At 46.3% G+C, this 23,528-nt stretch overlaps 1 protein-coding gene across 1 annotated transcript; it reads left to right on the plus strand.

Annotated features, from left to right (window-relative positions):
* Window positions 1-17,140: 17,140 nt before the first annotated feature.
* LOC134138911 (T-cell activation Rho GTPase-activating protein-like) lies at window positions 17,141-23,423 on the plus strand. The gene is made up of 11 exons (XM_062573101.1): window positions 17,141-17,409; window positions 17,831-18,001; window positions 18,726-18,810; window positions 18,912-18,959; window positions 19,298-19,364; window positions 19,861-20,033; window positions 20,620-20,781; window positions 21,543-21,652; window positions 21,874-22,069; window positions 22,335-22,452; window positions 22,883-23,423. The coding sequence occupies exons 1-11, from the start codon at window positions 17,141-17,143 to the stop codon at window positions 23,371-23,373; spliced, it is 1,890 nt and encodes a 629-aa protein (XP_062429085.1). The 3' UTR covers window positions 23,374-23,423.
* The last annotated feature ends 105 nt before the right edge of the window (window positions 23,424-23,528 follow it).

Below are 23,528 nucleotides of genomic sequence, written 5' to 3' on the forward strand. Positions count from 1 at the left end.
GCACACAGAAGAATATAAACCTTTAAATAGGGTGTGGACACATGCAAATCATATCATGGTGACAGATATTTAAGCAGTTAACTATTCCTCCTAGAGGTTGCTTAAAATTGACACTATAATATGGCCCATAATTAAATAAGATGAAAACCAGGCTCTTTCTCTGCCAAATTCATAAATGACATATATAATGGTATAATGATGGTGTAAGTTACACACAAGTGATCGTCTCTGTGAAAGTAGAAGGCTTAATTTGATGAACACAGAGGGATGGTTTGTAGGAGAAGCAGTAGCTGAAAATGAGTGTAATAAAAACATGTGAAGGACAGTACTTGTTTAAACCAAAGATAGCCAAGTATTCCAGTATGCTGCTGCTAGTAATAGATGACTAGGGAGCGTGTGCAGGAACTCGGCAGGTATGCTGTGATAGGTCTCCCTCTGGTATAAGCAAATTCGTTTTCATTAAGTCACACTTTGCCAGCACTGTGCTTCTCTTGAATTGGTGCATCCCTTGCTGACCGTGCAACTTTCTCTAGACTACCTAGAGACTTTCTTTTTATGAAACTTTCAGAAATTCTCTTGAGCAGCATTTCTTTAATCAGACAAAAACAACAAAAAAAAGATATGAGGGGGAAATTCCACTGTAACTACAGATGAGAAACATACGTAATAACTTAATAAAGAAAAAAAATTAGTCTCAAAGAATGTACATAAAGACTGGAGAAGGCAAGGTCTTCACGCTCTGGAATATAGGATGACAAGACTTTGACATTAATAGGGAGTTCCACCATAATCTGGCACTTAAGATGTGAACCCATAGCCTTGGGCTTTAGTAAAATAACTATTAGTAGAGCATTAAATTCCTACAGCAAAAATGACAGTAGAACAATTCATCTTGGTTTTGGTAGTAATTTGGTAGACTGTTGTCTATTACTAACAGTTCTTGATCTGTAGTAATATCTAACAAGTGCAACACTATTTTCTAGGATGGGACAAAGTACTTGACAGGGATTTTGCTGTGGAAGTTTAAAAACCATTTATAGAAAAGGAGCAACACAGGAAAAGACACAGGAAAAAGACTGCCTAACTGCTGTTTATTTCATATTGCTAGATACAATGCGCAATAGAAAATATCAGCATGTCACTTTTGCAATGACAGCAGGGGTGTAAAACTTTAATGATTATATAAAATGGTAAATCATTTTGTGGATGGTAAATGGAGCAATAAGTGTCTAGCAGAAATGCTCTCATTTTGCTCTAGCCATGTTAAAAACTTTCTCCAACATTTAGATGGAGAGCTAGAATGAATAACTTAAAACATATATTTACATGACAACATAGTGGATCTAGGCAGAGGCCGATGATAACAAAAACTACCCAGCTGTAGCTTAGTCCAGTATTTCTCAAGCTTTTAAACAGAGTACCAGATTTGCTCATATACAATGATACAGGGGTGAGAAGCCAATGTATTTATGCCACTGTATTGCCCTATGCAACTTTTAAACACATTTCAACATTTAAAAGGGTGTTATGTTATTCTCCATTTCTGAGTATAGTACCAAGACACAGGGAGAAAAACCCACCATTTTTTAGGGCATTTTAAAATGCTCACACCTTAGGCTCCTATTATTAGTCAGTCTACATGCACTGGATCAAACTAACCTATTCTAAATTTTATGGGAAGTTTTTAGATGTTACAGAAACAATTATAATCTATACACTCATCTGAAGATCAGAGAATGTTCCCCAGTTTCACCTCTCTGGGTGCTGGTCATTCCAAAGTAAGCCATGGTAGAAAAACCATGGTTGTCTTCTGGCTCTTTATCTATTGTGGTTTAACTTGCTGCCAGATGTTTTAGGCTTTTTGGTTATATTGAATAATCAAGCTTAAAGATCAAGCTGAAAACATTCAATATATAAAATGTGGTTTTTTTTGTAACTGGGCATGCTAGGTATCTTAATACACTGCACAAAATATATTTTCCTCTCATCTAACTGACTGTGCACACTCCAGATTTAGTACCTATCCCTGAAGTGACAGATGCACCTAAATTTACTCACAGTGGTAGTCCCATTGACTTCAGCAGGATAGTTCACGTAGTTAAAATTAAACAAGTACAGGCACTTTTTCAGGTTCAGATCTTTTCCTTGCAGTCATCAGTATGTCATTACAGGCCCTCAGGAACTCTGCAGCTCAATGAGATCAGCTTTCTTTTGTATTAAAAAAAAAAAAAAAAAAAAAAAAAAAAAAAAAAAAAAAAAAGATCAGGATTAAAAGGTGTTTTTGAAGACCTAAAGCATTCATTACCGTGAAAGAAGAATGATGGAAAACAGATTAACCTGCCTTTTCTCAAAAACGTATCCTCATGGATACAGGTGTAAAAGCTAGCATGGGGAAGTTATTTTGGAACTTATTTTGGTATGTTCAGTGCTTAGTGCTATAAGGCAACCCATACAGCTGGAAAACATTCTTGTAACGAGAGAGAGACACCCTCTGCAGCAGCCCGGTGATGGCTGTTGCTTCATCTGTGTCTTTCCTTTTGATGAAAGGTTTTGAAAACCCAGGATTTAGCTCTCTCCTGATTTTAAGACATGAATCATACTTCCCTTAGATGGCTTCTTGACTCTGGATTACGTATTCCTTAGTGAACCAAGTAGCAAGAAAGATTAAAAAGAGAGTCTTCCTCCTTCCCACTTACTTTTTATGAATCAGTAATAGATCCATTCAAGTTTAGGGCCCAAAGCATGGTCTGCATCAGGGATTAGTTTGGTACAGCACAGAGTGATGCTGTGAAACTCTTTTTATACCTACTGATGCTGGGAGTGGGCTAGCATATGAAGTGGACAGCCACAGAATATTTAGGTAACTCAAGCCACCAAGTTTCCATCATACAACTTCCAGAGCGTAGGGTCTAACTTCATACTCTGAAGAGATGCACTGGAGTTGCTCTAGGGAGGCAGAAAACATCTCAACTTTATGTTATAATATCATCTTATCTGTGGAATTATACAAGTATAAAACTAATGAGAAAATGTTCAGGCCCACAGGCTTCATCTACTGCAGTAAACTAAATTTGCCTCGGTTTGTTTGGCATTGAGGCTGGCTGGCATGAGACAGATCATGCTCATGTTATTAAATTCTCTTACCCTCCAGACTATGGTGACCACATGCAACCTGCTCCTTGGCTACTTGCCAAACCATGTCCCAAAACTGTCCAGGAAAATGCTAGTTGACCTGGACCAGAGTGCTAGGTTTGGATGAGACAGACAACTGAGTTATAATGCTTAGGACCATTTAATTTGCCATTATAAACATAACCGCAGAAAAAAATCCAGTGAGGATAATATTGATGTACTTTGATCCATATATGACAATAACGGATAACTCTAACTTGCCAGTTTCCTTCATGAGTTAAATATAAGCTCTATGATTGGTTCTGCTCTGTTTTCAGAAGTTTATCAATCAAAAACTAACTTCCCATTCTATCTTCTAGGAAACTCACTAATATACATAAAATCAGAGCAGAATGCAGCTACCTAACTCACAAAAATGTTATTAAGTGACCTGGGTCCATTTGTTTGACCATTTTGTCCTAATTATGATAGCACATAGAAGATGAATGTAAAACTTTGCAATGAAAACAAAGGAACTAAGCCAAATTCTTGCTGTTAAACATAGGCCAAACAAATCCTTTTGATCTTTGAGATGCAAAGAGTTCAATGGAAACTGGTTGATCTGCTGAAGGTCATAAAGAATATCACACATGGCTTAAGCCTCTTATTCAAATTTATGGGAATGTACTATCCCATATTCTGGGTAGAAAAAATTGTATCCTACATTGTTATAAGATAATAGGTTAAAATAGGTAAATTCTACCTTTTTAAAGAAAAAAGAAAACTCAGTGTGGGTATTTGAGTAGTCTGTAGAACAGAACCCTGCTGTGGTGCTAATGGGCATGAGGATTTGGGGTTGTACCACTTTCAATGCACTGTTTGACAGCTTATCCTTTGCAGTCTACATGAGCTGAAAATCTCAGAGAGGCTTTTTCCTCAAATGCTCCCTAAAGGAAAAAAATAGTTTGTAACATTGGACTGAAAGCTGAAGGTATAGAATAAATTCTATTTACTAAAACATATTCTGATGCTTAATCTGATCCTGTGTGAGCTTACACAGAGAAGAGTTTAGAGAATGGAAGAGGAAAGTCCTTGGCAACTTGGCAACAGTGATCGGTGATGTTCTAAAGAAAGAGGCTGTGTACAAGGAAAGGAGAGAAGAAGGACAAAGACCCTCCTAGTATAAGTGTAAACACTGTAGAAGATGAATCTTACTCTCAAAATGATAACTGTGTCTTGGTTAAGTACCCCCATAAACCTCTGCTATGGACTAGGATTTGAAAACTAAATCCTTTTTATACTTGAAATAAATTTTAGAGACAATACTTCAAGAGCTCTTTTTATGAATATAAAAAAGGGAAAATGTAATTTGAATATAGAATTTTCTTTAACTAAAATTGTATTTTTAAAACACTTATTTGGTTTGGTCCTTTGGAAAGATCTTTCTGCCACTAGTAAATTGTTATTCAACATCTGTCTATGCATTTTGTTCGGAACTGCCCATTGACAAGAAAAAAGCATGTTCTGTTAGAGCACACATTTAGAAATAACATGATGCATAAGCTACTTTTGTGATGTGTGTTAGGGGTATGGGCTAGGATGCTGTCTGCACTCACTGTTGGCTTAGTATTAGTTAGGCTACCTAAAGTGGAAAACTCAGTAAAGTTTCACATCATCACTCTCCTGCAGTCCACTAATTGATAGCAACAGAACAGTATATCACTGTGGGAAAGTTTTTAAACAACTTCTTAGTCAAATTGTAGACACAGATCCTGATGTATTTAGCACAAGGGGAAATGATTCCTAAGCCTCTCAAGAGTGTGCTTTGTAATTATCTCACCAAAACATTGTTATTATTCCTAATAAAAGGGTTACAGTTAAGGAAACAGCACTCATGTTTAAGAGCTAAATGTGCAACGGGAGAAACAGAGTAAGCAAGCAGATGTCAACAGTTGCTAAAATACACACTCTCCACTGGTGGCAGTGCAGGAGGTGGGATGTTAATTGTTTTCGTGGAACATGCCCTCTAATATGGGAAGTGCTTATGTGATGCTTCTGTAGTCCTACAGGCTTTATCCGAAATTCAAAAACCTGTTTTCTCATCAGCGTGTGCTAGTCAGAGAGATTTCCAATTTCATATTTCCCTGCAGTCTTTCCCTAGATATTAGGAAAAGATTCTACATAGCAGACATGGTCGAGGCAGCCACCTCAGGAAAGGTTGAAGAAGCTCTTTTTTGCTAATTTTATTACTATTGTTTGTATCAAGAGAGTGTTCATAGATCTGAAACAAGTTTGTATTTGTGCTGTTTGGTTTTGGTATATTTTGCATTTGTGTGGTTTTCCACCTATCAAACTTATTTCATATATGAATCTTTTGCTGCCTGAGCAGGTCACAAATACATGCAGTCATTGGAGAAGAAATAAAGGCCATGGAGATATACAGTGTCTGTCCAACCAGGCTGGTACCTGCATGTCACAGTGGTGATGGGTGAGCGGGACAGGAGGATATTTAGGGCGGCTGCATTAGGCTCTGTGCAGACATCTGATGACAGAGAGTAAGTGCATGGAGGAATTTATAGCTTGAAAGATGAGGCAAACAAAAGGAGAGAGAAAAAAAATCACTCAAAGTGATCCAACAGACCTAGAAGAAAGATCCCAGAATTATTAAGTGCTATCCAGTACCCAGCCTTTTTATCTTGTACTGCATTTTTGACTACACATTCACAAACTGTAGCCGATACAAGGGGTTACCCATGTCTGTGCCTCTTCAGTCTTCTGCAATTCAGAGCCTGCTATTCTCTCCTACACCAGCAAGGACAGTGATTGAAATGAATACAGTGAATTATGAAAAATAGTCTGTACCGAGCAAATGTATCTTGTCTTCTGCTTCCTCTGAGCTTGCAAGTCAGAGCTTTTAGAGAAAATTGATGCTCTGGCTCTGGAGGGACCAGCTATGGTAATGAGCACAACCACACTGCTCTGTTCCTGCTGCAACAGCGCGACTCCAGCAAACGGCCGGCACTGCAGCAGCTTTCAGACTCATGTTTCTTTGATGGATTAAATCACAGTAATAATTAACTAGAAAACTTAGTATTTCATTCAGGAAATGAAAGAGACATTCACAGGTTTATGCATTCTCATCATCAGTCTTCTTGCCTTTGAATTTTTCGGGACAGGAACCATTTTGGGAATTTGGAATACTTAAACAATGAGTCTTTGAGTCTGAGTGAGGCTTTTGGACACTTCATTTAAAAGTGTGACTTGTACAGACATTAACGTACAACAACATACAATGTTCCCTGATTTTCATATTCCAAAATTTTAAGCAGAGATGAAAACATGTTCATATTTCACTTTAGATACTTCAGAAAATTATTATGTTTGCCACCAGAAGTTACAATGACATTTGTGGAGGCTTTTTTGTATACAGCGACATCACAAAGAACGATTTTAGTTTTAAATAAATTGAACTAAGGTTTAACCTGCTTAGACCATATTAGAAACTCTCTAGTTCCCTATGGAAGTTCACTTCCTGATAGAGCGAGTGAAGTCTCCAAATATTCTGTCCCCACGTGCCTGTGTGTAGAGGAGAGATGGGATGGGTATTACCCACTGGGGACGGACGTCGGCGTGGGCTCTGGAGTTTGTTCTGTGCTGTTTGCTCTGCCAGCAGAACAGCATCCCCGGCCACCCCGGCAGTCAGCACGTGCCTAGCTCAGACTCAGCCACGGCGTGCGCTGCCTTTTGCCAAAGCTCTTATGTTGGGAGCCAAGACTTTGTCGGGGTGGAGGATGGGTTGGGTGACACTGGGAAAGAGAAAGAAGGGGAAGAATCACTGGGACTGGTATTATGATAGAGAGCAAAGGGAGGTGCAAGACCCTGAGCTGGGCAGTAGGAAACACAGCTGTGGAAGTCCCACCAGCAAAAATTTAAGTATTTGAACTACCCACCTTGCGAACCAGCAACAAGACTTTTGTATTGGTTATTGGCAAGATACAAGGCCAATAGAGTTTTCATAGGGAAGGAGAGCAGGAGAAGCCAGGGGAACAGGCATGCAACAGCCTCTTCTTGTTGTCTTTCCATAGCTGGCTGTGCGGCCTCGGGATATAGTGAATCAAATGCTGAAAATAAATACAGAACTGAAGATTCTTCTAACTTCCAGTGTTTTAATTTTACCTGTACCAGGACATTTAAGAGGACATCACAGCTTCTGGACACAGGCGATAGGAAGCTTTAAACTTGAACAACAAGTTATTTCTTTTCTGGTGGATGAAGGAACGGCTTAATTACCCTGCTCTGCTTTGTTTACAGTTCGTGGAGTTCCTGCTGAATGCAAAGTGCTGAGCAGAGGAGGATGTTTAATATAAGAACCAGCACAGGGCTAATTCACTCTGTAGCATGGCTATTTTAGAAATAAATTATTTTCAAGTTATTTCTTTGCCCATATCAATTTTGCCATTGACTCTTAAGATAGGAGTAAACCTTCTTTCTCTGCTGCTTCCATCATCTGACATTTTTTTCTGAAAACACACAATTAATTGGAGATGTTTCAATTTACAGGATTACATTGCTGTGGCCCTACTGCCCCCTTGATTATGCTCACTCTGCTGCTGTTGAAACTGGAACTGAAAGTCCGAGAATTTTATAGTAAAAATTTTGCTGACTATATCACTAAACTTTCATGTATGTACCACCCCATTTTCTTCCCTTTCAAAGAGACTGTAGTTCTATGATGATTTTAAATATACAAAGTCTAAAAATAATCATCTTCACATAGCTGCTTTTGTAGCTAATTTGTAAGAATTAGCTTTTCTTAAGCCTTTTCTGTGTTGTTTTGTTTTTGCAATTATTTGCTAGAATTGTCTATAGTCATTCAGTCTACCATTTTATGCAGTAAATGTAAGCCTGATTCTCATTCTTGCTGCATACCCAAAATAAAGTCAATGGCTACCACAGAAGGTTTGGCCTTTTAAAGGGAAATTGTGCAGTTTTTATCACATGAGTATGTATGTTGGTTGAAAAATTAAGAATGATTTTTTTTTAGCTTAAAGGATCTCTATCTGCTATGATTGTTTTATGTCTGATCATAAATAATCTTCACCTTGAAAAGTTCATCTTATTCTTATATGGACATTTTCTTAGCAAAGAGAAAAGAAAGCAGAAATTACTTAAACATGCCAAATAACCATTTACAAAGGAACATTTTTCTTTTTCTCACTGGAACTTCAGACAGGGGGTCAAGCCACTTATTTTAAAGAAGCAATTCTAATATCAGCATTAAAAAATATACATCTTTCTGCTGGGGTAAGTTTGTAAACTTGGAACTTTTTAAAGCTTTGCTTATATTAGATAAAAACCTGTACATTTTATGATGAGGACTAAAATCCCAGACTGAGCTATTTGTTTATTTTTTTTATTTCTGGCACTTTATGATCCCACACAGACTATGGTAGTAATTTTATCAGTGCTAATTCTGACCAGCTAGTCAAGCAAAGTATGAGCAAAAACATTGCTGCCGCAGGACCCAATCCCATTACAGACCTAATTCATGTTTTCCCTTCTCTGAACTTTCCTTCTGGCTCCCATCTCTGTCCTCTACATCCTGTTACCACTGTAAACATTTAGCATGACAAGGTTGGTGGATAAGGGGTAATCTTTTATTAGAACAACTTCTGTATTTGAAAGAAGTAGATAAGCTTTCCAGTACACAAGTCCTTCTTTGGATGTAAAGCAGAAGCAACAAGCTTCAGGGCTAAATCTAAGTTACTCTGAATTTCATTAGGTATGTTAATCATTTAAGACAACTGAGAGCAGCTGGGTAGTTTGAACCTCTGGAACAGAGTGGAGGATGTTAGATAAGAAAGCGCTTATCAGTCACTGACTCCCTTCCCCCTCCACCAAAAAAAAAAAAAAAAAAACTATATTACCTAAGAGGAAGGTTAATGGAAGAAGAGAGGAGAGAAAAAAATACTATGCCATTAAAAGCATTTCTGTAATTCACAGTTTTATGAATTGCAGTTCCTAGCCTCACCTTTTAAAAGTATTTTCTACATTTAGTGAGAAAAGCAACAGAAGAGGAAGCATTGGAACAGAACAACTGATGCTGATCCTCAGCACTATACCAGTAGTTTCTGAAGAGAAGAAAACATACTGTTACTCTGGGTCCCGTCTAAGCAGAATTTACTGGTAGGAGTGAAGGGCTGCTCCCTATCATCCTTCTGTCAAACACAGCAATTTCAAGATGAAAAATACTTTAAATTAAATTATAACTGAATGTGCAAATCAGTAACTGAAGGACAACTGAAGGGCACTACCCAGAGGTATTTTTCCAACAGATGAAGACTTTCAAACAGAAGAAAATCAGAAATAACTTGTACTTGAATCCAGTTAAGACACAAAAGACCTCTGATTATGGTTTTCATTAATGACAGATAATAAAGCCCAGACCAGTTCGTATTTAAATGAAACTGGCTGTTACAGGCTTCCATTTTCTCTGATTTTTCCCTTGCTCATGCCTCTGCTAAAGAGGGCACAGTTTAGTACTGTTTTTATACAATCCAGAAGTCCAGGTGAGTGTTAAGAGCCCTTCTCACAAACTCTGTAACAAGAAATTACTTCCTAAATGACAGAGCTAGTGATTTGTCTGGAAAGCTGTACTCCTTTATGGCAAAACTGAAAATGGGAATGCAGTCCCTAAAAAGTAGAGATGAAATGTCCTTGGAAAAAAAAATAGGAAGGCTTGCTTCTTGGAATGAGCCCCTGTTTGAGATGGAGCTAACACCAAAGCTCATCAGCTGCATGATGCATTGCAATATAATGATTTTTTATAATTATCAAAAGTTTTTGGAAAGTTATATTAAATTACATTATATGCATACATCTAAAGTAGACTTTCCTAGAACAACTAAGTAGGGAAGATATGAAAATTCTTTATAAGATAACAAATGTAATAAAGTTTATGAATATGTAATTTACCAAGGAACAATTATTGTAGAGAGACACTAAATGAGATGAAGAGTAAGACAACTTGTTCATTGTAGCACACTGAGTGGTGTATATCATAATAACTGCACCTTACTGATATGAGACTTTCAGAAAAACCCATTACCCTGTTGTTTCATTTTTTTTTCTCTGTAAGCTCCTGAAACAGGGACAAGATCTTCCTGTGTTGGTAGAATTCCAAGCATGTGATCCTGAAATGATTTCACTAGCTACAAAACTGAGAAAATCTTGTCACAATAATGTCTGTTCTATAGATTATTTTCTGACTGTAAATAAAAGCCATTTAAAAGTATTATGAGTCAATATTTGGCACAGCTCTTCTTGTAACCCACTCCTCTATATTAAGACTTTGTGGTTATGCTTTATATATTTGACATTTTAAAAGCAGAGGCTCATTAGAGCTTAAAGAACAATAATGTGAAATAATTTACTATTATATGAAGAAGCCTTTCAAAAGCAACTCCTTCCTCAGATGCATCTGAGGTGACTTAACTGTCTGCCTGCCAGTTTGAAAGCTGAAGGATAATGAAGTCTGGTGGCTGACAATCTCCCCAGTGCATAGAAATCAGTGTAGTTCCATCAGTTCACATAACGTATGTACTTGTCCTATTGCAAAATGTTCTGTGATTTATTTTTAACTGTAACGGGTGTCATGTTAAATACAAATGACAAAGGAAATAGCTAAAATAGGTAGTAGGAATTTCTCAGAAGCATAATAATATTCTAAAAGTTACTTAACTTTAGAGAAAGAGGGAAAGTAAGAGCTGTCCTGGGATAACTTATGTCTGAAACTATTTGTTCTGCTTATATCCAATGACTTCTGGATCCTCCAGGTCCTTCGTGCTCTCAGGGGTATTTCATAACAATGTCAGTCTTCTAGTAAAAATTTGGGCATTGTTATAGATTCAATAGGCTGAATCTCTTATCTCTTCAGCTCTTTAGTTTAACTGCAGTTTTCTGTCATATTCAATAATTTTATATCTGCAAAGAAAAGCTACTCTCCTATTCCCACAGTGAATCCAGGAAAAAGCAAGTTTTTCCCATAACTCCTGCAGCCAGTAGAGCCAGATCCTTACATCTAAAGTACTGCACTGTGTTTTAACACCTGTCCCCATCAGAATTAGTAAAACACACTGTTTTGTTAAAATCCTTCACTGCTCAGGCTGAGAATCCTTCTCAAGATGACAGACTGGACAGTATTAATACAGGCCCATTGGGAACACTAGTTCCCTAGTACACCTTGCTGTCACTTAACCACTTGCAAATCTATTGAAGCACATTGATTTCAGAACCAAAATTTATGATTATAGCTCAGGTAGTCTAGCCATGGGAATTCAACCTGATCCTAAGCAAAGCTCGAACAGGATCTGAGCCACTTCTTGTTTGTGAGAACAATGCAGTGAAATGGTCATCAGAAGAGAAGACTTTTATATCAACGGGGAAAAAAAAAAGGCACTGTTACTTATGTCACTTTTTTCTCTGGCAATGTCAGTCCTACATAGAATCTTCTAGTGGTTTTTGGGCTGATCCAAACAAGCCTTATTCACAAAGTATTTGGCAGGAGCTGGAGCTATTTTCCTAGAATCACTTGGCAATCCACTCTTAGCTGTTGTAGGATTATATGCCACCTATTATCCTCTATATACCACCAAGCCTAGCATCATTCCTAGAAATAATCTATGAGCACAAGTGACATTGAAGAGACTCATAATATTTGTGTTAACATATTTTCCCCCAAGTTGCTTGGTTCTTAAATTTTATTCTCTATGAAGCTGGTTTGGAACTTCATGTTATTTCTCTGCTACAGTGATACTTCCTACTGCTTGTAAACCACTTTTGAGCTTTTCTACAGTGATCAGTCACTGTCTGAAAGAACACAGTAAACTGTGGACCAGGACCCCAAAATCATTTCTGGCAGAAGACACCAACATTAGAAGGATGATTCACTCACAAGAAGATGAAAACAAATTACAAAGCAACCTGAAAAGCTGAGAGCAGTGGAGAGTGCAGGAAAATAAGTATGATTTTTTACAACAAGAACTTGAGATATGAAGGAAAATTAAGAGCAAGGTTAGAAAATGATGACGGAGCATAATCAAACAGCTAGCTTATCTCATTAAAACAAATTTATTTTCAGCTTGTTTCCTTGATACTAATTTCTTATGTATTCATGCTGTACTGTTAGTTTTTGAAGAATAAAGTTGAATAAAACTGTTCATGAAAGACGGATTACTTTGACTGTCCTTTGAGATGTGTTGGCTATATGTACATTCACGCAGCAGGGAGATCTTTACCATCGTACTAAAAATTGAAGAATTTTATACTGGCAGTAACTGTAGAATCATACCTTAGACTTTTTCTACATCTGCCTCCTGTGGCTATAAAAGGGACAGATCATGGTACTCCCTTGCAGTTTCTCAAGATAGAGAATCACAAAATTTCATAGTGACCTGACAGAAAGGGGTAGGAATGCAGGCTGTGACTCTACACATCAAGACCACATCAAGAGGGAGAAGTGTTGCAGATAAGAAACTCTCTTTCCTCTTTCATGCGATTATCTCCAGGTATATTCACACTGTGGGCCACTTTGTGAATCTCACCTACTTTCCTAGAAAACTGCTACCAAAGAGGCTTTGATAGATAAAGAAAAGAACAGGATGCATAGACTCAAAAGTCTTGGTTATTAAAGGTATAAGAACTGGCTTCAAATATCCCCAGGGAGTCAGACCAAGAGGCAGAGTGAAGCACTGAAGACTCTTCAGCTATCTCACAATGTAGTAGAATATTGAAAAACCTTTATTTTATGGAAAAGCAGGTACACGTTTCCTTCAGCTGTGGGAAGGAGGCCTATATCTTTAACCAGATAATGATGCTCTAAAATATTTTAACCTAGATTTATGTCAGGCTGAAAATCTGGTCTATTTGGCCAAATATTTCCTAATAGAATTCCTCTTGCAATCACTGAGAAAGCATACTTGCTTTGGTCTAAGAGCTATCACAGGGTCAGCCATCGCACTACCCCTTTTATGAGATATAGGCAAATTGAGTGGGAACTGGAGGATTTGCAGCAGCCATTGCTGGTATGAAAATCTCTTTAACTACTAGTGTTTGGGTATAGAAAGAGCATTATACTTACGTAAAAACACTTGGAAAAAATGTCAGGATGTTTCTTTGTTTGTAGATATATTCAATAATAATACATTCAATTATGAATTGCCTAATTTAAATAGGAATATGTCTGCTGTATGTTCTATGCTGGACTAAGGCTACAAAACATGCAGGCATCAACAATGCATTGCTTTCTGGCACGAAATTTGTTGATTCTTGCTAGTTAAAAGGTTCATTTTCAGCCCAGTATATTGTGTGAAGGATGGTTTGGACCCTTAGGCTTTTGATTTGAATGTTTCAAATGGGAAGAAATGTTCCAGGGAAGAGAAATTACCTGAAAATCAGACATCTTCTGGCATCTGTTCCTGACATCTGATCTATTTCTATTTTTTGACATCTGAATCAAACTAAATTGGTATTTCTATTCAGTCATCCCAGAAATAAAATTTTCACTGCTGCAAATCTTGGAATGAAGAAGCGATGCAAAAGGAGCCAGAGAGGACTTCCATTTGCAGATAGGTCCAGTGCTAACACACTGTAAACAGCAAAATGAAACTAATGTTGGGTAATTATGCCAGAATAACCAGCAGAATTTATAGGAAAAGCTAGACCTTAGAAGGTCTAAGAAGACTTCACTTGTTCTGCATCTACACTTCCTGAGCTGTGTTATAAGCATTCAATGCAATTCCATTGTCAAACTTCAACACAGACCATCTCCTTCAACATCAAAATACCACGGCTCAAGACTGATATGCAGTGAAAAACATGACAGAAAAAGCCTTAATCATGTTGCACACAGGGCTCCCGTACCTTCTTTATCAGCTCTTTCTATAGATCTGCCAGAGCTTGGCATTTGTGGTTCTTTTCCTTGGAAATTCACCAATGATGGTGAACACTAAAAGTTTATTTTGTTAAACCAAAATATGATCTTAAATTTAACAGAATGAGAAAAACATAAAGAAAACAAGAATATACATGCATGTTTTTCTCATCTAGAGGCAAACCTGAAGATAGCCCAAACAATTTCAAATTCCTCCACACTCTTTGGGGTGACCTATCTGAACAGCTCTCCTGTGGTCTCCCCTCCTTTTAGAGGGAACAAATCCTTTTCAAATCATTAAAATCTTTGTCATTTCTAGTTCCTATGTTTTAGTATTTTTCTCAAAGCAACTTTCAGTTTTGTTGTGTGTGGTCATTTTTGCCCTTTTCTTCATGTTTCTGCTTTACAGCCTTCTATTAAAATATGCCTGTCCCTTTAATTAAGACCCTTACAGATAGGTGGGCACAGATGCTTCATGTCTATCACAAACGAAAGCCAAGTTGTGTCACAGCAGACAGACTGCACTATATTTTGGGGAGCTCACCTTGGCAGGTCCTGTGGTACATCAGGCAATTTTAGCTGACTGACATATCTGTCACCAAGTTATTGGAATGTATGCAAAGGATCAGTACCTCTCAAGATTATACTCCAAAGCGCTGAATACATTTACATGCAAATGTTGTCTAATTTGGAAAGAGATTCATAAATAGATTACACTTTGTGTAGTTGTTCAAAATTTTTGAAATTTTTTTGAAAGTGAGGGCCATTAATGCCTACCAGTATCTATAAATATTGATACCTATCAATAGAGATTGATACTTTTTATTTCAACATAAATCTGTAGATATTGGTCCCAAGCATGTTTATACTATGGGTAGCCACTGATGCCTGTCGACATCGATAACTTTTAATATTGAGAGGCACTGATGTCTGTTGATTTCAATACCTATTGATATTATCAATACCTTCCCAGGGATTGAGATGAGGCCAGCACCTTTGGCCTAGAGTACTCTGTATCCTTCTTCTTGCCCTTTTGCAAGACTGGAGTAACATTTGCTTTCCTCCAGGCCTCAGGTACCTCTCCAGTCTCCATGACCTTCCCAAGAGGCTTGAGACATTGTAAAGACACTGGCTGGCTCCCCCAGCACTTGTGGGTGCATGCCAGCAGGGCCCGCGGACTTGCGGATGTGCAGCTTGCAACTCGTTCTTCTTGCACCAAGGGAAAGTCTTCCTTTCTGCAGACTTTCCCTCTGATCTCCAGAGACAGGAGTTGGTGAGGGCTGCTCTTACCAGCAAAGACTGAGGCCAAGAAGGTGTGCAGTACCTCAGCCTCTTCTGTGTCCCTTGACACTAGAGCCCCTGCCCCATTCGGCAGCATGACCACATTCCCCCTGATCTTCCTTTGGTTACGGATGTCTTCAGAAAAGCCCTTCTTGTTGTCCTTCACATCACTCACCAGATTCAACCCCAGCTGCCCTTTGGCCTTCCCAGCCCTAGCCCTGCATGCTCCAGCAAGGTCCCCATCTTCCTCCCAGGCGACCTGTGCCTCCTTCCACCCTCTGAACTCTTCTTTCTTGGGCTGGAGTTTGGCCACAAGCTCCTTGTTCATCCAGGCGGGTTTCTGTCTCCCACCCCCTTTGCTCAACTTCCTGCTCACTGGGATGGATGAGAACTTCTGGAGCTTGGCAGAGGGCATCCATGAATATCAGCTAACTTTCTTACGCTCCTCTTCCCTTCTTTGGCCATGGCACAGTTCCCCGTGGAGCAGCACAGCCGGTGAAGTGCAAGCTCTTGTTCTGCCACACGCATCCCAGCCACTTGATTTAAGAGAGTGACTTGCAGCCAAACCACTTTGGCATCCACTTGAGAGCCAAGCGTCAGTGCAGGCTGAGAGAAAGACCATCCCGGCAGGTTTCATAGACGTTTGGACTGGCACTCAGATGCAGACTGCACATGTGGGGATTTATATTTCAGTACGTGTGTGCAAGCATTTCTGTGCCTAATTCCTGAGAGGTCTGCACTGGAGCCTCCCTGCACACTCCTGGGATGGACCGGTGTTGAGGTGAGATTCAGCTGCCTGGAAGCGGGTATTCCAGGCGGGTATCCCAGGTACCCCACTGGGGTATCCCAGGGCACCACAAGGAATTTTCGAAGGCATCACAAGTGGATGCTGGTGCTGATGTTCAGGTTACTGAATCCTTCCCTAAACTCTTCTCGGACTGGGATTGCAGCCGAGATTCCCACTTCCCATGCTGATGCCACCTTTAGACCCTTGGAGCAGAGGGAGGCCTCTAACGTGGGGCTGACCATTCGGCTGACTGCCTGCAGAGGAAGCGTGTAACTTGTGATTTTGGGAACCGTCTGAGCCCTGGTTCTTGAGCGGGCACAGGGTCTGCTGCTTGCCCCCTCCAAAGCTTGAGTCCTCCTGTGCCAGCAACAACGGGCGATGTTGGAGCCGTGCGGGGAGGCCTGTGCATTGGGGGGTTTCACCAACACAGAGGTAGCTGTGGAAGCTGGGAGCTCCTCCAGCACCAAGCCCATCTCCTCCCTTGTCCCAGGCACCATTTGCCTCCCCGCAGCCACCACTGGGACGCATAAGGGCAGCCCCTCGTCTCCGAGCACGTCCCTTAGACCCTCTCCATGGCAGGAGCCGGCACTGGGCATGTGGGGCCCAGATGTGGAGAGCAAAGGGGCCATCGCAGGAGCCAGCAGCGGTGCCCCAACCCCACCAGCTGCGCTCCCACACCGCAGACGTGGCAGTCCCAGAGCGCGGGAGGTGCCGGGCGGCCAGGCAGATGCCCCACTGTGCCCGCAGCCCCCCGCCCGCACCCCCGGCGCTGCCCCCCACCCGGCCGGCGCATCACAGCGTGCCACAGAGGCAGCGGGGTGGTCACAGCCGCCGGCGCCCGCCCGAGCCCCAGTGCGGCACGGTGCCGGCGCGTGGCAGCAGGGAGACGCAGGCTCCCAGCCCGGCGGCACTGCCCAGAGCAGGGACACAGTTCCCAGCCTTGTTCAGGCCTTGTTCAGGCCTGTCCGGCGCCCGGCGCTGCTCGGTGCAGGGCCCGGCCGCACCGCAGCCGTCTGCCTGGCCGCAGCGCCATGGGCAACTGCTGCGGCACCCGGGGCGCTACTGGCCCCACTCGTGGCGTGCAGCCACGGCTTGGGGACCCCGGCTACGAGGCTCCTGGCGCCAGCCACGGGCTCGCGGGCAGGGGAGCATCCCGGCCCCCGGCGCCGCTCGGCGCCCTTGTGTCCCGCAGGAGCCCCCAGCTCCTGCTCTGCGACCGGGTGCAGGTGACGCGGCACCAGCAGACGAGGGACAGGGACCTCCTGCTCTTCCCAAACACCATCGCCGTCGCCAGCTTCAGGTGGGATCAGCAACCAGAGCTGTCCTTCCCCCAGCACCGCCTCTGCCACCAGCCCCAGGGCACCGCTCCTCCCCAGAGGTCTCCCGCTGGCTCGGCGAGGACTTGTGCTCCAAACGACCCGCAGTCCAGGCACGGCCGTCCCTGCTGCGCGGGCAGGGACACCCTCTCCCGCTAGTCTGGGGAGCTGTAGGAGGAAAGGGGCAGGCTCCTGCTCCTGCTGCCCTGGCCCGCAGCCCCTGATGGAGCAGTGGTGTTTTGGAAGTGCCTCTGGGTGTGCGGGGCCTGGGGCTCCTTCCTCCCGCCGGGGCTCGGGGCGGCTGCCCCACGGCGCTGCCCCTCGGAGACGGCTCTGTGCTGCGGGGCTGCTGGGGCTGCCCCGGGACACGGCCGCCAAGGCTCTCTCTGCTCTTCCTCCCAGCAGGTGGGGCTCCACCTTCCTCCTGAAGCACCGGGTGCCCCTCAGCGAGCTCTGGGTGCTGTGTGGGGAGGATGAGGCGGCGTGCGGGCGGGAAGACGAGGAGGTTTTTGGCCTGAAATGTGCCAACAGCCTCGTCCTCGTGTGGCCGGGAGACGTCTGCGTGGTCACTTTCCGGTGAGCGTGGGGACGCGCCCGGGGCCGTTTGGGGGTGCAGGGCGCCGTGCTGGCCGTCGGGCCTCCCCGGGCTGCTGGGGCTCCGCGCAGGCGTGGGCAGAGCAAGCAGAGGCCCCGCTCGGGTTGCGGAGGCCCCGGCGGCAGCTCCGGGAGCGCACGAGGCCCGGCCCCCGGCACGTCCCGGCGGCTCCGCTCAGCCCGCGACACCGAGCTGGGCGCTCCGAGCGGGGGCTCTGGTGCTGGCGGCGCGGAGCGGGGCCGTGCGGGCGAGCCGTGCCCGGGGCTGGGCCTCCGCAGAGCAGGAGGGGCCGCGGCGGGCTCTGAGGCGGCTTCTCCTTCTCGCTGCAGGTCGCGGGAGGTGAAGGAGCTGTGGGTCAGCACCGTGCTCGGGTGAGCCCTGCCGGGCGCTGCAGCCTGCCGGCGGCGGGCGTCCAGGCTGCAGGCGGTGGGGAGCTGCCGGGGGAGCTGCCCCCGCAGCGCAGCCGTGGCGGTGGGGAAAGGGGCCCCCGGCGCAGGGCAGCTCCGGGCAGAGCTGCCGCCGCCCGTCCCCACGCGGAGGGGGCGCGGGGGCAGCAGCCGGGGCGGTGCGGGGCGGTGCTGGCACCAGCGCTGCGGGAAGCTCTGCTGCGCGGGGCGGCGCGGAGGCGCGGGGCTGGCGCGAGGGCCGCGAGCAGGGAGGGCCGGCTGTGACCCAGCTCTGCCCTTGCGCCTGCCCTGCGCCCAGGCGAAGCGGAGGAGCCCAGGAGACCCGCGTCACCCGCCTGGCCTCCCTGCGGTTCCTGGTGAAGGTCGTTGGCTTCTACTGCCCCGTAAGTGTCCCTGGGTTTCCGCTCCGCCCAGCGCGCCACGGGGCTTCGGCAGCAGCCCCCGTGATGAGCTGCTCACGCTGTCTCTCTGCTCTCTCGCCTAGTCGGCGTTGCTGAGCGCCCGGACCGTCGAGGTGCTGATTTCGGCGGAGGTGAGCAGGGGCTCGCTCTGCCCCGGCCCTGGCTGGGTGCTGGTGGGAGGTGTCTGAGTTTGGGAGGAAGGTGGCAGGGGCCAAAGCCCTCGAGGCCCAGCTGCTGCCTCATGGGGTGGTCTGGGAGGAGCCGCCCGTTGCCGGGGGCAGCGCAGGAGGGCTGCACCTCCTCGGCATCCACCCGCCCCCCAAAACTGCCCGGGGGCTGTGGCCTGCGGGGCCACGTCAGGGTGGTCGGCTGCAGCAGCAGCGTTTGCCACCAGCACCGCGACGGGCAGCGAGGCAGTGCCGTTCCCGCAGCCATTCCCGGCTCTGTAACCTGGACCCGTTCCTTGCAGGCGGCCACCGAGCAATGCCCAGTCTTGGCCCCATCGGCTCCTGAGGAGGGACTTTGCCACTCTCCTGGTGAGTTGGAAAGAACACCTGAGGAGCTGCCTTCTCACACAGCGCTCTCCCATAGCGGCTCAAAAGCAGGAGCCCCTGCTGCCCCTCCTGGCAGACCTTGGACGGAGGCACGCTCAGACTGCACAGCCCAAATTACTGGCACTGCAAGCTGCCCCAGTGACGTATGGTGGTCCCAGAGACCTCTGCCCTGTCAAAGCCTCTGCACGTGCCGAAAAGCCTGTGGCTATTTCTGTGCCCTGTGCGCTCCCACTTTCTGAGAGGAAGCAGTCACCAGGAGGTGAAAAAACCATCACAGCTCAGAGGGATGGTCACACTTGGACAGCTGAGGTGGTTCTTCCCTCAGGAAAGCCTTAGCTGTCTCCCAGTTTGCCCCACACAGTCGGAGTCGCTGTTTCGACGCACAGCTCTGCTCTGCGTTCGGCATCGCGCAGCACTGCGCACAGACTCGTCTCCGCTGGCTTTTTTCACCTGACCTTTGCTTTCCTCTCGCTTGCAGCAGATGGGACTAAGAAAAGGAAGAGGCTGATCCCGTGGCCGTTCGCTCGGAGGCGAGCCTCGGCCAGTGGGGCCTGTCCAGAGCAACCAGACTCTGGCCTCAAGAGCCCCCTGTTTGGGCAGCCTCTGGGCAGTCTTTGTGGGGAAGAGGAGACCCTGCCCCAGCCGGTCCAGGTAAGCCAGCCTGGCCGTGCAGTTAGCCTGTTGCACGGCAACAGGCTTGTTGCACGAGGCAACATCACCACTGTTGCTCTGTGGCTCTGGCTCTGTGGAGACAAGGGATTTGGGGGTTTGTCCTCTCTGCTCAATTCTCACCGACAAGGCCTGAGGGTCAGGTCCCACCACGCAAGTCAAAGGGGTCAAGCGTGTGGGTTTGTGCAGCCTGCAGAGCTGCCATGGGAAGTAGCTTTGGAGTGGAGACAACCGCGGAGCAGGAAGAGGAGAAGCAGATCTGCTCCCTCGAGGGTATGCTGGCGGCCTTGCAGAAGTCTTTGAAAGGAAGCTCTCAGCAGCATAAGCAGCCAGGGATTTCTGGATTTCCTTGAGAAAGGTGCTTAGGAGGGTGGCTTGGGGTTACTTGGCCAGGTTACCGCCAGTGTAACCTCCCGGCAGTGAGAACCAGCTGCGAACCCAGGCAGAGCAGAGTGCGCCTCCCAGGCAAAAACTTGCTTCTGCCTCCCAGGAAATGCTCCCCTAAGGGCAAGGGGCCTTCCTCCACCCGAGGAACTCTTCTGCCACTGCTGTCTGCTTTTTCCTGCAGGATCTCCTGGCCATATTGTACAGGGAAGGGCCTGCCACTGAGGGGATATTCCGCAAGGCTGCCAGTGAGAAAGCGCGCAGGGAACTGAAGGAGGCCCTCGACAAAGGGGGCACCGTTGACTTGGACAGCAAACCTGTGCACCTCTTGGCTGTCATCTTGAAGGTGAATTCTTCTGCCTTGCAGCTTGAGAGCACGTTGCGAACCTGCAGGGGTCCCCTCGAGTGCCTGGACGGGCCCAGGGGGCACTCCAAGCTGAAACCGCAGGGGAGCCAACGCACCTGTGCTCAGGCTTAGCAAAGTTTGACATTTGTACTTCCCATGTGGCTTTCAGTTCCCCTTGCTCTGCCAGTGCCCTCTGCCTGACCATGGGAAACTGAAAAGCTGGAACTTCCTCCTCTTCCTCCTTCTCCTGCTGCCCAGCGGCCTCCTCATGGAGGAAGACTGAGATTCCTGGGTGGACTCAAGGCTGATAGTCATGAGGGCCTGTTACTGCATTCGTACAAGCAGGTCCAAGCAGGGCAGGGGCCTGTGCAGCCCACTGCTCTGTCGAAGGCCATGAGCACCTTTGTGGGCAGGTAGCTCAAAGCAAGTTGGGCAGAAATTGAAGCACAGGAAGTTCCGCCTGAACGTGAGAGGGAATTTCTTCCCTGTGAGAGTGACGGAGCACTGGCACAGGTTGCCCAGAGAGGTTGTGGAGTCTCCTCTGGAGATCTTCAAGGCCTGCCTGGACGCAACCCTGTCTACCATGCTCTAGGTGACCCTGCTGAGCAGGGAGGTTGGACTAGATGATCTCCAGAGGTGCCTTCCAACCTTACTGATTCTATGATTCTGAGCTGCCTTCTTGGGCGCCCAAGTGCTGGGGGTGCTCCGTGTGGGCTCCGGGGTGGTGTCCAAAGCCTCATCTCCATATCTTGGCCTTGCAGGACTTCCTGCGCAATATCCCTTCCCAACTCCTGTCGGCAGCCCTGTTTGAGAAGTGGATGCTGGCTCTTGAAAAGCCAAGCAGGCAAGAAAAGATTGAAGAATTGAAAGAGTGAGTGTTGTAGCCAGTCACAGCATTCTGGAGGGTCTGGGAGAGGCCGGGGCCTTCTCTGGAAATGGGGAGTGCCAAGGAAAAACCTGTCATTCCTACCAGCTTGCTTGTGCTAATTCTACACAACACAGGCATAGGCTTTCACAAAGTTTTCACACACAGCAAGGAACAGCAGCCGCTGCCCCCTCAAGTCATGACACGTTGTATTTGTGTTCTCTTAGGGTGGCTGACCAACTGCCACGGCCAAATATCCTCTTGCTCAAGCCCTTGCTTGCTGTGCTCCACCACATAAGCCAAAATGCAGAGACCAGCAGGATGGACTCCAGCAACCTTGCCATCTGCATAGGGCCCAACGTGCTGAGCCCAGGCACAGACAGCACGCTGCCGCTGCAAGTGCAAATGGAGATGAATGGCAAGGTATGTTGAACTCAGCAACTGGCTCCCCCGTTGGGGCACAGCTGAGCCACCCGCACAGATCCCACAGCTAAAGGCAGCAGCAGCACCTGGGAGTGTGGGGGCTGCCCCTCAGCTGGGCTTTCTGCAATGTGACAGGCAGATCTCTTCCTGGAGCTGCAGTCACAGAGCTACAGCTTTCAGTAGAGAAATGGCAGTCAGGAGCAGCAAAGACTGTTGAGCGCATCTTCAGCCCCTTGCACTGACATCCATGGTTTTCTGTGTGCAGGTGAAGTCACTGGTGGAGTTTCTTATTGACAACTGCACAGCAATATTTGGGGAGGACTTGGCCTTGCCTGGCAGCCCCTCTGCTGAAGACTGCCCCGAGCACACCGGCAGCTCCGCAGGTAGGAGGCTGCACTGAGGATTGGCACTGCCCAGAGCTGCTGGTTCCAGTCCTTGAGCTGGCTGTGGGAAGATGCCTGTGGCAATGCAGAGAGGTGCAGAGGGTTCAATACCTTCTGGCGGTGCCTCCCCCCTGCAACACTTCCCAGAAATTCCCAGTGACCTTCCTCCCACTACAAGCGGCACCCCGGATGTTAAATGTTTGTAGAGCTATGCTCTGCACAGCATTGCTCACTATGGGCTTGAAGTGCGCTCTCCCTGGTGCAGGATATTGCCCCTGGGGCTAATTGTGTCTCCTGAGCTGCCCCTCACATCCATAGGTGCTAAGACTGCAGCTTGCCATCTGCACGTTGCCATGGTGCCATGGCAAAAGTCCTGTTTTCCTTTCAGAGGGCCAGTACAAGCTAGCTAACAGGCTCTTTGTGCCCACAGGGCACCCAGGAGCTGCTCAGGAGGATGCTTCTGCCCAAGACAAGCCAGGGCCTGAAGCTGGATGTGACTCCCTAACCTCTGAGATGCAGCAGCCCAGTGGGAGAAGCCCCGGTGGGAGCAGAGCATATGCAACATGTGTCTCTGCCCCTCCGGTGCCTCATTTGCAAAGTGACATCAGCACAATGCGTAGGAGCATCTCAGAGCCAGCTCTGTCCTTTGAGGACCCCTCAGAGGGCAGCAGAAGGCACCAGAAACGGAGCAGGAGCGTGGACAGTGTTGCTGCTGTGCAGCAACAGGTGAGCTTGGCGAGGGAGGCACTGGGAGAGCAGCCTGCCATCGTGCCCACACAATTATCAGAGGGCGCTCCACCCCAGACGTCCTCCAGGCGCTCCCTGCAGAGCTGCTGTCCTGCTGCCCAGGGCTCCTCCATCATTCCCCTGGGACCTGCTGCCATTCCCTCTTCCTGCTTCCGGGCTGCGAGAACCATCTGAGCAGTCACCAGCATTCCTATCGCATGCCAGGCCTGGGTGAGAAGCCATCAGAGCCCAGCAAGATCATTGTGGACATGGAAGGAAAGAAAAGGAGGCAAGAGAAAGAAGAAAGAAACTACAAGAAGAAAGAAACTACAAGGCAAGAAAGAACAAGT

The sequence above is a fragment of the Rhea pennata genome, chromosome 3 (genome assembly GCF_028389875.1).
Source record: "Rhea pennata isolate bPtePen1 chromosome 3, bPtePen1.pri, whole genome shotgun sequence".
Classification (NCBI taxonomy): Eukaryota; Metazoa; Chordata; class Aves; order Rheiformes; family Rheidae; genus Rhea; species Rhea pennata.

What these genes read in the sequence shown, in the direction of transcription:
- LOC134138911 (XM_062573101.1), top strand. Translation starts at nt 17,141, where the DNA reads ATGGGCAACTGCTGCGGCACCCGGGGCGCTACTGGCCCCACTCGTGGC. An exon ending in AAGATTGAAGAATTGAAAGA is followed by an intron (nt 21,653 to 21,873) that starts GTGAGTGTTGTA and finishes GTGTTCTCTTAG; the next exon opens with GGTGGCTGACCAACTGCCAC. An exon ending in AAATGGAGATGAATGGCAAG is followed by an intron (nt 22,070 to 22,334) that starts GTATGTTGAACT and finishes TTCTGTGTGCAG; the next exon opens with GTGAAGTCACTGGTGGAGTT.